Source organism: Python bivittatus, unplaced genomic scaffold (assembly GCF_059951505.1).
Source record: "Python bivittatus isolate LINGU-HERP-01145 unplaced genomic scaffold, Pbiv_v1 ctg000790_np1212, whole genome shotgun sequence".
NCBI lineage: Eukaryota > Metazoa > Chordata > Lepidosauria > Squamata > Pythonidae > Python > Python bivittatus.
The window spans coordinates 6,837,162-6,855,134 of NW_028277110.1; the positions used below are offsets into that span (position 1 = coordinate 6,837,162).

A 17,973-nucleotide genomic window follows, 5' to 3' on the forward strand; every position below is an offset into this window, starting at 1 on the left:
TAGACTACAGTGGTACCTCGAGTTACGAATGCCCCTCCTTACGAATTTTTCGTGTTACGACCAGCTCCGGCCCCAAAAATTTACTTCGTGTTGCGAACCACCTCGAGTTACAAACCGGATCCGCGGCCATTTCCCCCCCCGTGACACGTGGTCCGCGGCCATTTCCCCCCCGTGACACGTGGTCCGCGGCCATTTTCCTGCCCCTGACACATGGGTCCGTGGCCATTTCCCGCCCCTGACACGTGGTCCGTGGCCATTTTCCCGCCCCTGACACGTGGTCCGCGGCCATTTTTCCGCCCCTGACTCTCCCTCCAAGCAATAGCCGCCTCCCTGTCCTCCATGCCAGAACGGATTAACGTTAATTACATTGAACCTTATGGGAAAATTTGCCCCGTGTTGCGAGCAATTCAAGTTGCAACCAGAGTCACGGAACGGATTGAATTCGTAACTCGAGGTACCACTGTATATGCATTTCCAGGTAGATCCTAGAGTTACTTAGGAGTAGAGTAAATGCTGAAGAAACAGAGGGCAACTGGGAACAGAATGCAGGGCAGGGAGGTCAACTGCCTTGAAACCCCACAAGAGGAAGGTTTCAGAAGGACAAGGTGGCATTAATTAAATTAAAAGAAGTAAATAAAGTTGCGTCACTCTATGTTTTTACCTCAAACTCCAGGTGTCAGTGAGTCAAGTTGGAAATCTAGAACTGCCTAGAGGTGAGTCTGGGAGGAGCAGTGCTTCTTCAGCTGGGCACTGAAGTTGAGGCAAACAGCCGTGTATATGCTAGTGCAGGCCTGGGTTATGTTTCTGAGGCTGGGAAAGCCCTGCTGTGGAGTACTGAAGGTAGTGCTATCTTGATGGATCAGTCCCTGATCTGACCCCATTCAAGGCAGCTTCACGTGTTCTGGTCACCACATCTCAAAAAGGATATCCTAGAGCTTGGAGAAGGTGCACAAAAAGGCAACCAAGACAGGCAGGAGCTTGAACACAGGAGGTAGCAGTTGAAGCTGCTTATCTTAGAAAACAAGCTCATAAGGAGATATGATTGAAGTAGACAGACAGACAAGTATGAATGCTTCAGCCCTTTGTATGGAATTCTTTTCTTGCAGTGGTAACGTATTTTGCCCAGTCTTCACCATTCCTAACCTGTTCTGCAAATTTATTGCTAAAGGCAGTGCCCTTTCCCCTGATTTCTCAAGACAAGGCTTCTTCCAGCTATCTTTTGTCCCTTGGCTGGGGAATAAGGGCACATGTGTTTATAACAGGCTCAGGTTCATCTATTTATGAATTGGAGTTTAATCTGATGGGATGGCTTAGATCCTGCATAAAGGCACAGAAGATCCATTTCACTGTCCCATTGGATAAGGGCTGTGAATTTCTCAAAAGCTCATCAGTGAATGGCACAAATCTAATGCATGCTTGGCATAAATTTTTATCTTTTCTGAGAAAAAAAGAGAGAGCCAATCCTGCAATTCCACAGAGGAGTTTCAGTTTCATTAGTTCTATGACATCCAAAGAGCACAACACAACCTTGGTGAACCCACCAGTCCCTAAAGATGGCAGGACTTACCTCCAAGAGTCATCCCTGCTTCGTAGCATTTTCTCAGGCGACAGGAGGGGCAGTTTTTCCTTCGGAACTTATCAATGGTGCAGTCATTTCGGCTGGCACAGAGGTACTTTTGTTTACCTTTAAAAAGTTACAATGAAATTTAATTGTCATTAACCTGGAACAGTGGGGGATGGGGTGACTGTGTTGTAATTAAAAACACACATATACAAAAATAAATATACAAGGGCCAGTTTGGTCTGGTGGTGAAGGCTCCAGGCTAGAAACCAGGAGACGGAGAGTTCTAGTCCCGCCTGAGGCATGAAAGCCGGCTGGGCGACTCTGGGCCAGGCCCTCCCTCTCGGCCCACGGCGTCAGGCTTGGGCGACAAGCTGGTTGGTCAATTCCTGTCACAACCAGCGGATCAACGCTTGGTTGGTCTGAAAAAGCAGACCCTGCAGGAAAAACTCTAGGAAGAAGATGTACATAAACAAATATACGAATCATATCAGATTTTGAGGTTTTTTTTAATCAAAGAAAGCAAAAATGATTGGAGAGCTGAATGATGTGCCTACCCACAATTTGTATGTGCACCTGAACACTGAAGAGTGTACATCTATATAATGAGTTGTGCTACCAACGGGGAAAAACATGCCTCTGCTCCCTGGCAGAGGCATGTCAGAAGCAGACCAAAATTCCAGCTGCTGAGCAAATGCTGAAAATGAGATTTTTGAGGCTGCCACACTTCTGCTTCTGGCAGAAGAGCTTGCCTCGCTGCCACATCTCCTGCCTTCCCAGGTCAGGGACTGTGAACGGGGAAATCAAGGAAGAAGCTCAGCAGGCACCCTCACTTTCTGTCCAAAGTAGACTGCAAACCCAACAAGTTGGAGTACAGAAGGGCTTAATATATTCTCACACTGAAATCTAGGATACAAGAAATAAAAATTTAGGGCCACTCTTATTTGGAGTATACTTTAACTGTAATATTAACTGCCACCTTCCCAAGAAAGACTATTACCGTCTGCTTATCATTGCCAATTTTGGTGATATTATCTCAGTGTGGCTGGGTTGGTGACACAGAATATTCGTAAACATCCAGGTGGCACTGGAAGCAGTGTTCAGCATGAGCACACATATCACCAGCTTTGGTAAGGTCACTGTAGCATGCCAGGTCACAGAGGCAGCAAAAAAAAAATTGAGATCTTGAATTTTGGACACTTCCCCAACACAAGCCCCTCTGTCGGATTGATTCATCTTTTTTTCTCCTTTAAATCTCATCTTAAAATGGCAGCAGAAAAGAGAGCACTTGGGCTGGGCTGGGCTGGGCAGTACAATTCTCTGTATCAATTAGGTGATCCTCTCTCCTAATCCTACTGACATCAAGATTCGAGAGACAAAATCACAAGGATGCATTGAGTCTTTTTATTAGTGATGCTGACTGTCCTCGCCCTTGATTGCTTCAGAAAAGTACAACTCTGAAACTGCCTTGCTAATGTACCCATAATCATATTCATACTCATAACTTGCCTCTCGAAAAATTCAGGGCAGTCTCAGGGTATAAAAGGAATATAGTACAGAAAAGGAGGATTTTAAAAAAATGATAATTTAGGTTATGGAGGGTTAGAGAAGAAAGAAAGAACAGAAAAACCTGTACCAAAACAGAATGGCTCAGGCAATAAGAGCACTCCCATATGGGTGGAAGTTCAACAGGAGGACAAAGGAGCCAATTTAGCAAGCAAGAAAGAGAAGAAACCAGTAATAAGAGACCAATCTTGTATATATTGGCTTGAAAGTATTTGGAGATCATCTAGTCTAACAATCTATTTGATGCAAGGCAGAATGGATCAACAGCATTCTCCACCAGGTACTCGTGCAGTGTTGATTCAGTCTCTAGAGCAAAAGAGAGCCCACCCCCTTTCAAGGCAGTCTGTTTTACTCCTGATGGTTTGCACTGTTAAGATTAATGTTTAGCCAAAATCTGCTTTTCTGTGATTCCTGTTCAGAGATGATATTCCTACTCCATATTCTGTGCAATAGCCCTTGAAATATTTTATTGCGTATCCTCTTAATCTTTTCTCCAGGTTAAACATACTTCACCTTTTCAACTGTTTCTCATGAGACTTAATTTTCAGATTCACTGCTGCCCTGGTCACTCTCTTGCGAGGCCAATACTTGAGAAATCTTTCCAGATTGATCCACTGCCTTCAATGAATGTTTTACGGGTTATTTGCCAAATGCCAATGGATCATCCAGACCACATGTGATCAACACATCAAAAAGCAGAGTCCTTGGTGCTCTCTGAGCTTGGTGGTTTGCTTGCAGACGTTTCATTACCTGACTAGGTAATATCATCAGTGTGAAAGAATGTGGGATTTGCTCTCTGTTTATATAAAGTAGCTTGTCCTGCCAGTTTTGGTGGCGGTCTGGTTTTTTCCTTGATTAGGGTGTTGCTTTCTGCCTGACTGTTTATGTGGTGTTACTCCCTGCTTATCTGGGTGTTGGCTGCTGAAGAGGATGTGTTCTGGTCTTTTGTTTCCTTCTTAGCTGAAGGAAACAAAAACATGAGAACACATTTAGAAGGAAACAAAGGAACTACCAAGGAGACAAACAGTCAAGCAGAAAACAATACCCTAATCAAGGAACTACCAAGGAGAAATCACACCCCCACCAACAATGGCAGGGGAGGCTACTGTATATAAACAGGGAGCAATCCCCACACTCACTAGACTGACGATATTACCAAGTTGGGTAATGAAATGTCTGCAAGCAAACCACCAAACTCAGAGAGCACCAAGAACTCCACAGTTCAACCCTGAGCGGCACATATTCCCTTCTGTGGGTATCATCAATAAGTGTATCATGGCAGACCTTTTATACTTAACTGAATTAAAATATACCAGGCTGTGCCACTTCAATGATCTTTTAAATGATAACTCTATAAATTACTTGGACACCTCAACCCGAACAAAATGCTGTTGCTGGAATTCTGACTGGGTCAAAATGGTGGAAGAAAGCAACCCATTTACAGTATACTGTGTCCCAGTTCCAAATTGATTCCCAAGTAGGACTCAAGGTGACCATTATCACATCAAAGCCCTCTGAGGTTTTCCACCAGGCAGTCTGGAAGACCTTCTCCAAAGACCAGCAGCTGCAGTCTTCTTGATTTGCTGTTTTGTTCAGAGCTCTTTTGGACTGTTTTTAATTACTGTTAACTGGCCTGGCTACATATTACCATCTGAAGGGTAGAAATAGAAGAAATGCACTTTGACTGATTGCTGATCTTGGGTCTTTTGTGTTCTTATTACGACTTTTACATTATGGGAAACACTGATTTTGGTTGCTGTTATGCTTTTTATATTTTGTAACTATTTCCACGACAGAATCTCATGGCAGGTCAAGGTCCATGCTGGAAACTTGATGGAAAGCAGCTGACTATCAGTCACTTGAAAATCTCTCTGGAATTATTATTTTTAAATATTTATTTTGTTTGTTACGTTTCCACACTTTCTATCACTTGTTTATCTTGGTTGGTAAACAGAACAAAATCCGAATTACAGAATCCAAAAACAAATTAAACAATCAGAACAATCCAAATAATTAAAACTGATTACAGCATCGGTTAAAATGTCTGTTCGGGGCATTCCAAAGACTCCGGCCCTCCCAAATCAGCTGGGGTAGGCAGTTTCCAAAGCTCAGGAACAACTAAAAAGAAGATCTGACCAAACCATCAGCAACATTTATTTGTCTATGGTGGTGGTAGCGAACAGTGCCGTCCCCCCCAAACTAAGTGCAAAACCTTCAACTTTGTTCCTGTGGTAAGATTAGGATGAAGTATTTTTAAGGAAATTAAGTATGTTTGTTATTCAGTTACCTCACTCAAGGAGATCTGTGTACTTACCAATCTACTTTTGGAGAACAGCCAATGGCGTTTGTCTGCAAAAGTTTATATTGAAATTAACATGTTGCTTTTTAAGATGCCAAAAGACGCTTCATTATCTTTATAAGCCTCTTCAAGTGACTTTACTTTGAGGAGACAAATGGGCCGTAGAAAAAGGAAAGGAAAGGAGAAAAGCTCGGTATCTCATTTGCTGCTGGACACGTAGTCTATAAACAGTCCTCTGCTGGCTGCTTCTCTGTCTCCCTTTCCTTGGACGGGAGTCTTAGCTGCTTGGAGGTCGCAGCAGTAGCACGAGGTTGCACAATTCAAGCCAGGGTACTTGTGCTGCTTGGTACCCCCACCCTAACCCGGGTCTTTACTTCCCCTTGGAGAGTAACACGATTCCTTGGGGAAAAAAGAAAAGAGGTGAGATTGGCAAAAGATTCTCTGCCAAGGAAGATGCCTGGGAAGGAAGGGAAGGAGGGAAGGCCCAGCCCAAGAAATGGGAGCAACCAGGAGTGACTGAGCAGGCAAGAAATTTGGTTCCTTTGACAAAAAGATAAGAGCAAGAGTGTACATATTCTTGTCTTCATATGTAACTAACAAAGTCAAAAAGATTTAATAATTAGGAAAGAGAAGAATTAAAAAAATGCCATGGGCCACAAGCTCAAAAGACTGGAGTCACGCAGAAGTGTTGCATTAAAGAAGAAGTAAGAGAGAAGAGGAGGAGGATTTCTGTTTCATCAGGAGTTGCTCTGAAAAAACACAGAGTCACTCAGGAGGAAATAGCACAAAAAGCATTGCAACCTTAGGAGACAGAAGGAAGATGAACAAAGAGAGTGAAAATCATCAGGAGAAAGAAAGGATGAGAAAGAGAGTTGGTGGGAAAGATACAAAAAGAGGGAGTAACTAAGGTGGAATCTGGGGATTTCAAAAGAGTGGGGGGGGGGGAAGTTGCCAGCATGACTCATTAATTTTGAGCTTGAAATTTTCCCTGAGAAAGGAGGGAGACCGGAAAGAAGATGCAAAAGGAGAGAAGGCAAGAGGAAGGCAAATGCACCAACTCAATGGCCGAGGCCTCAGGTGGCGATGAAGAGGGGCCAGGAGCGAGTTGGAGAAACTTTAATTGAATGAACAGATTGAAAAACAAGCCTGAAAAGGAATCAGATGATAGTTATTATTGGGGAATTTCAGGGCTTGTCAAAGGATAGTAAATTCAAGAACTACGCTGCAGGCGAACAACTGGCATCCTCTCCTTTGAACAGTTCAGCTTCCTGACTTTTGTCTTGGAAGGGAGCAGCACCTGCCCGACCTTGTAAGGGATCAGAAGTCAACCAGAATCAGGCTCCGTCAGTATTCGGATGAGGAGCCGTTTGGGCAATCCAGAGCTGTCGACTGCACTAGGAAGCTGGGAAAAGGTCCTGAAGGAAGGCAACGGTGAACCACTTCTACACCATCGCCAAGAAATCTGCCTCGTTGTGTCCTTGCAGTGAAGCTTGACTTTAGCTTTACCTTCCCAACATCACCACCAATTTTTACACTGAATTATTTTAGGTTGCCCTTTACTTAACATTGATTATAACTCTTTTTATTGTGATGAATAATATTCTATGCATTATTTTTGTAAGCCCCTTAAAGGTTTACATTATGAACAAAAACAAACATAATTTTTAAATACAATATTTTTTTAAAAAGAAAGGGGAGGATGTTAATTAGCAAGGATGTGCAAAATTTGTCCAACTGGGAACAGACTACCCTAGAATGTTCTGCTGCATTCTGGACCATGTAAGTCCTCTGAACTGAAACCAACCTGGTCCTTAAGCAGGCCTATTTCACAAGAATATTAGGTTTTTCCAAATTGTCCTTTCCTGGGTTGACAAATTCTGTATATCTTGAGTAACTGGCCAGGAAAAAGGACTGAGATAAAGGCAGATTGAAGACAAGAAAGAAATAAATGAGAGGAAAAAGAAAAAATTAAAGACTTGCAGCCAGGAAGCAAAATTGGAAGAAGTCTAGCAAGAAAATGGGTCAGGAGACCAAATAATTGAGTGAAGGAAAAAGAGAGAAACCAAAAAGAGGAACGAGGGGAGCCAGCTAATAACAGTGCAAGCCATAAGAAGCAGAATAGGCAGTTCCCATTTGCAGGAGTCATTTTGAGAGACAGGACTGGAGAGATCTGGCTTAACTGACTACTTTCTCAAACAAAATTGCACCACAACCTTTTAAGTAAGCTAGCAATTATTTTTAAATACCACACAAATATTACCACATTGACTCTTTGATGCCATGGGAAAAAAAAAACATTCTTACTCAAACTCCAGCTACCAGATTGCCCCAGAGAACATTCTTTTTGGCAAGTGGCTACTTTCAAGCTGGCTTCACCACATCCAGATATACTGTAACTACCAAAGATTAATCTACAATCTCTTTGCTGAAAACTTGCTTCGGTTACTCACACCCATGGCATTCTTACATACAGTTGCATCCAATACACCAATAAAAGGTATTTGTGAGCAGCTTTATCAGATGGACCTGGAGTTGAGCTCAGTGCGTAGAGACAATATGCACACAACCAGGCAGCTTTCTTGGCAACAACATGGACGTCATCGATGGGTTCTGTCTTGTGATTTCCCAGTGTGGCCTACAGCCCTGAGCTTCCTCCTGGTCTCTCTTCCAAGTACTATGAGGCTCAGGATGACATGACCTCTTAGGCTAGTCATCTGCTGAGTTGAGAAACCAGAATATTTTATTATTCTATTCAATTTTTGCTATGGCACACTGTTGTATCCAAATGTCCTTTGTGTTTTTGGCTCTTTCTCCCACATTCTGTTTGATAATGGACAAGTTTCCCCAAATTAACCTCATAACAAATTCAGTGTTCTTGAAGCTTTCTCCAAGGATTTCTGGGAAAATCTTTTTTTCAAACACCCCCCCCCCCGCAAGAATCTTGCTTACCAGCTAACCCTGGCCAAAGAAACGCTTCTCCTTTTGTGTACAGAAGGCATGAGCATCAGGAAGAGACTGTTGGAGAAAGCAGCAACTACACAAGACTGTTTCTGGAAAATTTGAGTTGATCTGACCAAAATGCTGCCCAAACATACATTTCTGTTTTGCTGTGTTTTCTTAGGGTCACTATCTTTAGAGTCCTAGATGCCTTTCCTAAGCACTAACTCCTCCCAAGAGGAGGCTTAGAATCTTCTGGTCCCTCCTGAATCAAGGAACTGAGCTGACAGGTATAGACAGAAACTGTAGGGACTGCATCCCAAAATGCCTGGGTGCACTCAGGCCTTAAAGTTAATGCCTAAAACAATTCTTTCACACAACAACAACCCCCCCCCCTTTATTCAATAAATTTAACCCCTTCAATTAAATTGGGCAAACTCCTTCATCATTAAGCCACAAATCAGGAGAAGTTTGATGGCTAACCAATTTTAGTAAAAAGGCATACACTTTCATGAGCTGTGTATGATTTGCTTTGGATTTGCTACCATGGACTAATATGGATTTCCTCCTACAATGGCTAATAAGCAAGGCAAGAGATGGGATGGTTGGTGGCCCCCAAACCACACGGCCGTGTCCCTTAACAGGATGCTGCTTACTGCCACAGCCTGCTTTGGGAGACAGGTGGCTTGAGCCAAAGGGCATGGCTTCTGCTAAGCCCAGAGCCTCCGGTGAGCAAGCTACAACGGGGACATCTCTGCTTCCCAAGTTCACACCCCAGCTTTTCAGGAGCGGTCACTGCAAACAATTACAACCAGCTATCTCCTGGGCAGCCCCTGAGTCCACAGGAAGAAACATGCCCCCTCCACGACCCTCCAGGCCTTACACAACTGTACTATTTGCTTGACACTGTGGACCCTCTTAGCAAAATCACATCAACAACCTGTAATCAAGGCCTTGAACAAAAGCCATTCAAAGTCTTTTCTCTCATAATAATGCTCTCCCTCTCTCAGGATGCCTGGCATGATGTTGGGGCACAGGGCTAAAAAACAACCACATTAAACACACACACACACACACACACAAAACAGCCCCAACCTTGTAATTTACCTTATTAGAACACCCAAAACCTTTTGCTGTCAAGGAGAAAAAAACCCCATAATGGGGCTCAAGTGTCCTAATGTGATATTTCACAAAGTTCCTTTAACACAACTAGCTCTCCACAGCACCTCTCCTACCCTTCATCCCCGTGATCTCCCTCATTCCCATTATCAGCTGAAAAACTGCTTTTCTGGATTAGACTGTAGAGGAGAAAGGAGAGAAAAGGCAGAAGTCCCAGCCGTGTGAAAACTCTGAACCTCCTCAGTGGAGTAAGAATGCATGAAGAGGCTTAAGAAGCACATACTGAATAATGTGGTATTGTGTTACAGGCGCCCAAATGGTGCTCTGCAGAGGTGCTGGACTAGTAATCCCATCATCCTCTACCTATGGAAAATTAAAGCTATATCCGACCACATTAAAAGGTATCATCTTGGGAAAAGACTTCTGCAGGCTCTTGAGAAACAAGCTGCACAAGGGTAAGAAGACATCTGCCTCCTTAGGTGAAGGAGATATACGGTGGTACCTCGGGTCACGAACGCTTCTGTTCACGAACAATTCGGGTCACAAACAGCACCGTTCGCAAAATTTTGCTTCCGTTTGCGAACGCTGGATCGGGTGACGAACAGGATTCGTGGCCATTTTCCCTGCCGTGACACGTGGCTGTGGCTTCCTGTAGGGAGGGGGACTCTCCCTCCAAGCAGTAACTGCCTCCCCACCCGCCTTCCTGTCCTCCATGCCAGAAGTTGCCTCAAGCAAGGTTAGTGTTCTCTCTCTTCCTACTGTACTGTACTGTACTTTGTGTCATATTTTTGTGGTTTAAAAAAAACACATATGGTTCAGAACAGATTAACCGTATTTACATTGAACCTTATGGGAAAATTTGATTCGGGTCACGACCAATTCGGGTCGCGACCAGAGTCGCAGAATGAATTAAGTTCGTGACCCGAGGTACCACTATACTTAATCCATAGCAGACAGTGAAAAGTGGGCCCTTCAGTGGACAAGCCACTGATTCCATATATGTCCGCTATCTGGCTCTGCTGTCACGGACCTGCTTCTTATTCTCCTAGTCTGCAGGTCAAGATCACATGGCTTCTTAAGCAGTTTTCCACTGCTTCCTGTCAGACATACAAGTGCCAACCCTATGATTCCATGAAAAGCTGCTTCCTATCTAAACTACAGGGGGACGCGGTGGCGCAGCGGCTTAATGACGCTGAAAGTTGCTGGCCAGAAATGGTTGACACTTCAGCGGTTCAAGCCCAGCTCCGCACGACAGAGCGAGCTCCTGCTGCCTCCCCAGCTCCTGCCAACCCAGCAGCTCGAAAACTTATGTGAGTAGATAAATGGGGACTCTCACCCCGGTGGGAGGAAAAATGCTGGCACCTTGCAAAGGAGACGGGAGCAGTTGCCGGTAGCGCGGAAGCCGCGCTCGCCCGAAAAAGGCGCGAAGCAACGGAAGCCCCGCCTCCTGCACTCGCCAGCTGGGCTCTGCTCTAGGAAGGAGGCAATGGCAAACCACTTCCGAAAGACCTTGCCATGAAAACTGCAGGGACTCGTCCAGGCAGTCGCCGCAGAATCGGTCACGATTGAGTGCGGATAAAAAAAAAAAATCTAAGCTATGCCTTAGATGAAACCACATCTTGGAAAGCACTCTTGGGTTTAATTCCTTAAAAATCAACCTGAAGTGATCTCCTGCCTGGACCCTAACCCCTATCATCTAATGTTGATAAGATGTTAGCACAGGAGTTGGACAAATTTGATAAATGTTGCAGGTTCAGTTGGCAGCCCATTCTCTTACAGCTTGAGAATACTTTCTACAGTCACTAACGTGCTCCTCAGTTCTCTGGGTCAACTGGACATAAGCAATCTGTGCATCTTGATCAAGAACTTGAGTGCACAACACTTTCATCTAAAACAGTATTCTGTGTGAACTTAGCACAGAGCAAATTGAAATCTTTAATGACTGAGCTCTCCAGTCTGACTATCTGACTTAGAATGAGCCTTTAACTATGCCTCTTTATACTCCCCAAGGCCTCTTCATCATTGCTGTAGTTCATGCTGCAGTAGATAAGCAATTTAGGTGGGACTGATTCACATTTTATGTGGCAAAGCACATCATTCCTATATTTGCAGACCCTCTTTTCAGCCAGAACATTTCAGCTGAAGCTGGGAACATGTCCTGTTGTTCACTCTTCCTTCCCTCCTACAGCCAACAACCTCAGCCCACCCCAACTCTAACTCCCAATCGCTCTAGGTTTGAAAATTCTGCTACCTGGCCAATCCATCTATTCAGGCTGTCAGACCTTAATAATCACACTACACATACCAGTTATTTTCCCCTCCATCCACACACTCACCATCAATCAATATCAACTTGGAGTCATCCTGACTCCAAGTCTCTCTTTCCCACTTGGACTATTGGTTATGGAGTAGATAGTTCCTACTCCATACATACTCTCATTGGGGAGTGGGTTTCCTTCCACACTCTTCATTCCAATCCCTGCCCTCCAATGCCAGGTAAAATAGTTCAATTCCAAAGTCTCATCAGCCATGGACCAAAAGACCTTCCCATCCATCCTCCACTTCCAACACCAATGAGACCATACCACTGATTTCCTTCAAATAGCCAAACATTTTGGTCATTAGATAAAGCCTATCTGGCAGGTACTTCAAGAAACCTGACACAGGCTTCCTGGACAACCCACAGTAAATTGTCCACGAGTGGCAATCTGGCAGAACACTTGCCTCTGAATTTGTCAAGCCCATAATCTCATGGCTGCTGATCTTCCAGGATGGTTGCTCCACTGTGCAATCATCTCTTTGCAGCAGCCTGGCAGCTTTCCACAAACCACCATCTTCCTCGCCAACTATGCCATTGCTACCTCTCCAGTCTCATCCAGCTGCCTCCTGATCACAGTTCTCCATGGTATTGACCATATAGCTGGGTTTCAACTCCTGGCCCATGATAAACTGCCGTCTCCACCTCTTCTCCTGCCCTATAATGATATTAAAACCATTCCCACCCTGATTAATTTCTGCCTTGAACCCCCATATTCCTTCCATTTCTCCCCCTTTCCTATATGTTTCTTTTGTCTCTCTCAATTTCAACCTTCTCAGTCCCTCAGCATTTTTCACATCTATCCACTCAAGTCCCATCAACACTCTCAACCTCATTTGCTTTATCGTTGCAGGCGCAGTGCTGAAAGCTAACCTTACTGATCAATATTACAATGTTTCTTTCCTTTCATGGAGTATTTTGGGTTGGAACTCTAAAAAAATGGACATTTTGTATTGATTATATTTCCAAATTTGATATCCTCCTGTTTCAGGAGACATGGGTTGCAACAAATATTGATATTGATGGGTTTATATCCTTTTACAGTGGTACCTCAGGATACGAACGCCTCTACTAACGAACTTTTCAGGTTACGACCAGCTCCGGCCACAAAAATTTACCTCGATGTGCGAACTCCGCCTCGGGGTACGGTCATTTTTCTGCCCTGGCACGTGGTCCGCGGCCATTTTTCCGCCCCTGACACGTGGTCCGCGGCCGTTTTCCCGCTGCGCCGCATGGCGCCCGGCTGTTCTCCCGCCCCTGACATGTGGTCCGCGGACACCAGAACGGATTAACGGTAATTACATTGAACCTTATGGGAAAATTTGCTTCAGGGTGTGACCAAATTCGGAGGGCGGAACGGATTAACCGGATTTACATTGAACCCTATGGGGAAATTTGCGTCGGGTTACGACCAACTCGGGATACGCCCAGAGTCACAGAACGCATTAAATTCGTATCCCGAGGTACCACTGTATCTAAGAACTTCTTTACACATTAACTTCAACCCTATTGAGTCAAAGGGAGATTTCTTTTACTAGTTTCTGCCATACTCAAGAGCAAAGTAATGGAACAATATGACTTGCCACAGCTCTGACTTAGGTGCTGATTATTCATGCATATCTCCTGCCTCTTAAACCCCACTCCCACATAAAACAGCAACAGCATAATTTACAAAGGTATATACTGATTTGGCAAATGTTCTTTCTAATCTCTAACCCTAATTTCATTAGGTGGGGGTGTTAATACTACAACAGAACCTAATTATGCTGTCTTACATGCAACTTTCCATTGGTGACACCTGATATAACGACCCTGACCTGTCACAGATACAGACTTCTAAGGATATGACATGCAAGTTGCTGGTTTACGTCTAGCCTCAGTGACAAGCAGGTTAGAGTGTTCTGTCCTTAATGGAGAGGGAATTTATTCACCGGGCAGAGCAGAGAGCAAGTGTCTCAGACTATTTCATTGTCTCACATCATCTACTTAATGTGATTATTTAATACAGTAATTCCTTACCCTTTAGACAGTGATCATAAGCTGTTGGTCTTGGCATGGATATATATCTAACAGGGGAGGACAACTACCAGGCCACACTGCTGGCTGCTAGCTGAATGACCAGAACCTGATGGGCTCCTGGGGTGCCCAAGCAGCTATCAAAGTTTTGGACTGACAGTTGGTAGCTGGACAAACTTTATTATAGGTTGATACAAGCCATGCTCTAGTGAGAAAGATATTTCTTTATGAGGTATATATTTTGCTAGATGATTGGAGAACTCACATTAAAATATTATATGCTGTTGGTATTATTTATTACCCAGTTTTGATTCCCTCATGATTACTTCTTCAGAAACTGCTAAATTAATAGTCTCCTGGAGGAGACTTTGTAGCACCCCATTTAATAAAACCAAAATGGATCAATGGGCACGACTGTTCATTTTATTTCTACTTTCTGTAAGATACTACTTTTAGATATGTATTACAAATTCATAAAATATTTACAGTACTGTGCAAAGGTTTTAGGCAGGTGTGAAAAAATGCTGTAAAGTAAGAATGCTTTCAAAACTATATATTGTAATTGTTTATGTTTATCAATTTACAAAATGCAAAGTGAGCGAACAGAAGAGAAATCCAAATCCAAATTTGGTGTGACCACCCTTTGCCTTCAAAACAGTATCAATTCTTCTAGGTACGCTTGCACACAGTTTTTGAAGGAACTCGGCAGGTAGGTTGTTCCAAACATCTTGGAGAACTAACCACAGATCTCCTGTGGATGTAGGCTGCCTCAAATCCTTCTGTCTCTTCATGTAATCCCAGACAGACTCGATGATGTTGAGTTCAAGGCTCTGTGGGGGCCAAACCATCACTTCCAGGACTCCTTGTTCTTCTTTACGCTGAAGATAGTTCTTAATGACATTGGCTGTATGTTTGGGATCATTGTCCTGCTACAGAATGCAGGGCCAATCACATGCCTCCCTGATGGTATGGCATGATGGATAAGAATCTGCCTGTACTTCTCAGCATTGAGGACACCATTGATCCTGACCAAATCTCCAACTCCATTTGCAGAAATGCAGCCCCAAACTTGCAGGGAACCTCCACCATGCTTCACTGTTGTCTGCAGGCACTCATTATTGTACCGCTCTCCAGCCCTTCAGCGAACAAACTGCCTCCTGCTACAGCCAAATATTTCAAATTTGGACTCATCAGTCCAGAGTACCTGCCACCACTTTTCTGCACCCCAGTTCCTATGTTTTCATGCATAGTTGAGTCGCTCAGCCTTGTTTCCACATTGGAGGTATGGCTTTTTGGCCGCAATTCTTCCATGAAGGCCACTTTTGGCCAAACTTCTCCAGACAGTAGAATGGAAAACCCACTGTTTTTCACCAGTTCTGTGCTGATGGCACTGCTGGACATCTTCCAATGTCAAAGGGAAGTAAGCATGATGTGTCTTCCATCTGCTGCATTAAGTTTCCTTGGCTGACCACTGCGTCTACGGTCCTCAGCGTTGCCCGTTTCTTTGTGGTTCTTCAAAAGAGCTTGAACAGCACATCTTGAAACCCCAGACTGCTTTGAAATGTTTGCCTGCGAGAGACCTTGTGTCTTGTTGCTGTGCTCAGTCTTGCCATGGTGTATGACCTGTGACATGATACTGTCTTCCACAGCCTCAGCTTAGTAGCAGAGTTTGGCTGTTCCTCACCCAGTTTTAAGCCTCCTACACAGCTGTTTCTGTTTCAGTTAATGACTGTGTTTCAACCTACATATGAAACTGATGATCATTAGCACCTGCTTGGTGTAATTAGTTAATCATACACCTGGCTCTAATTCTACAAGATCCCTGACTTTGCGCAAGTGTACAAAGTGTGCAAGTGTAAGAATTGATGCTGGTTTGAAGCCAAAGGGTAGTCACACCAAATATTGATTTGATTTGGGTTTTCCTTCTGTTTGCTCACTTTGCATTTTGTAAATTGATACCCATAAACAATTACAACATATACAGTGGTACCTCGGGATACGAACGCCTCTACTAACGAACTTTTCGGGTTACGACCAGCTCCGGCCGCAAAAATTTACCTTGATGTGCGAACTCCGCCTCGAGGTACGGCCATTTTTCCGCCCCTGACACGTGGTCTGCGGCCATTTTTCCGCCCCTGACACGTGGTCCGTGGCCACTTTTCCGCCGTGCAGCGCCCGGCCATTTTCGCGCCCCTGACACGTGGTCCGCGGACGCCAGAATGGATTAACGGTAATTATATTGAACCTTATGGGAAAATTTGCTTTGGGGTGCGACCAAATTCGGAGGGTGGAACGGATTAACCGGATTTACATTGAACCCTATGGGGAAATTTCCTTCGGGTTACGACCAACTCGGGATACGCCCAGAGTCACGGAACGGATTAAGTTCGTATCCCGAGGTACCACTGTATTTTTGAAAGCATTACTTTACAGCATTTTTTCACACCTGCCTAAAACTTTTGCACAGTACTGTACATTGTTTCAACGACACCCAGTAATCAGATTTATCTGGTGGTTTGCAATAAAACTAAAACTGTAAAAAGCAATGAAAACTAAATCAGGACAAAAACAACAACCACCACCACCAGCAATAATACCAGACCTGAGAATCATTAGGAGGTATCATCAAGTATCAGTGAGTGGACCTCAGAGGCCAAAATAAAATAAAATCTGGCTGCTACTGGGGGGGAAAACGTCCATCTTGCTTTAAGAAAAATATGAACACAGTGAGGTACAACCAGAATATCTGCCACTTGTACCTTGTCTTGTGCAAAAAAAAAAAAAAGGCAGCCCCTGAAACAACATCCAGAATCTGATCCAGAATCTTCTGAAGGCATTTGCCTGAACATGCAAAGCCTAAAAGTTACCCAAGGCATTTAAATAAGCCCCATCCCTAAAGCATCTGCACCTTGGCTTGCTCTTCTGACTATTGTATCTGCAAAGATCCAAGAAAGAGGTCTCCAAGATGTTCAGCCAATGCACTGAGGAATCTTTGCAACCAGAATGGGTTTCCGCTTGCATGGAGGACCCCAAGTATGTTCTGCCTAATGCCCATGGAGTCCCACTTCCAAGGGAGCTCTCAAGGATGGAGATGTGGTGTGTGCGTGCCTGCCTTTTAATCTTCATATGCTCCACGTATATTCCATATTGGACTATGGTTACTGTCCTACCTGAACCTGGTAAGGAAAGAGACTTCTGTCTGACTCATCTGGATAACCTCTCCCAGCCTTTCCATGTTAAATAGAATGGACAAATGGAAGAGGATGCATCCTTGTGGAATCCTACCCAGAACAACTGCATGGGATTCCTCAAGGGAGGCAGTGGCCTTTCCCCTTTCCGAATAATCCAAATGTAGAAAAACCATTGCAAAATCAACAGCTAAGCCTCTCACAGAGCCTTAAAAACTAACAGATTCATTAAAACATAAGCTTTTGTTGCCTGCAACAGCTCAAATACTCAGCTGAGATGGCCTATCCATGGGTAACAGAAAGCTATTACAAGGTCAAAGAGGATCACACTACACTATTTTCAGTTTCCATTCCAAAACTGCTCCTGAAGCCCATCTAAAATGAATCACCATTTTCCCCTCTTATTACCAGCAATAAACCCTCCATTCAACCAGCCAGAGTTTTGCAGACCTTGTGTGTAACAGACAAAACTTGCCATACACAATATAGTTCTGCATATGTATAAGATCCCATCTGTCATGTTGCACATGCATAAAACCAATAAAATATGCCAGCATAAAATCCCATTCGCCAGATACCCACCATTATTCCATTATATCAAAGCCTTACTTTATGTAAGCTATTCACTTTCAGTGTAAGCAACATTATGCAAAGGACAGAAAGGGTATAGGATAGTTTAAGCAAAAGAAATTAAAGGCATGAAATAAGAGAAAAAGGAATAATCATTAAATGTAGGTCATACCAACGCAATTCACTCTACGTGCCCTTCTATCCGTGCAAACCATCCTTGCTTCCACTAGGTACACACACTGCTTTATCCTCTGCCTTTTGCTCTTAAACCTCTCCCCTCTTTCTCTCTGAGGCTCATATCAACTCCATCCAGTCACAACTTCCTCCTATCCCATTTGCTCTTTATCCATATAGTTGTGCTGAGATTCGACCCTCCTTCATTTTTTCTATATGACCAAAG

General features: G+C 43.9%; 1 protein-coding gene across 1 annotated transcript in view; it reads right to left on the reverse strand.

Moving 5' to 3' along the window:
• The window catches only part of AR (androgen receptor), a 171,279-nt gene that overhangs the window by 53,844 nt on the left and 99,462 nt on the right, over nt 1–17,973 (reverse strand). Inside the window, exon 3 of the mRNA XM_088129293.1 lies at nt 1,568–1,684. Within this exon, the coding sequence (XP_087985419.1) occupies nt 1,568–1,684 (117 nt within the window). The remainder of the gene's footprint in view (nt 1–1,567; nt 1,685–17,973) is intronic.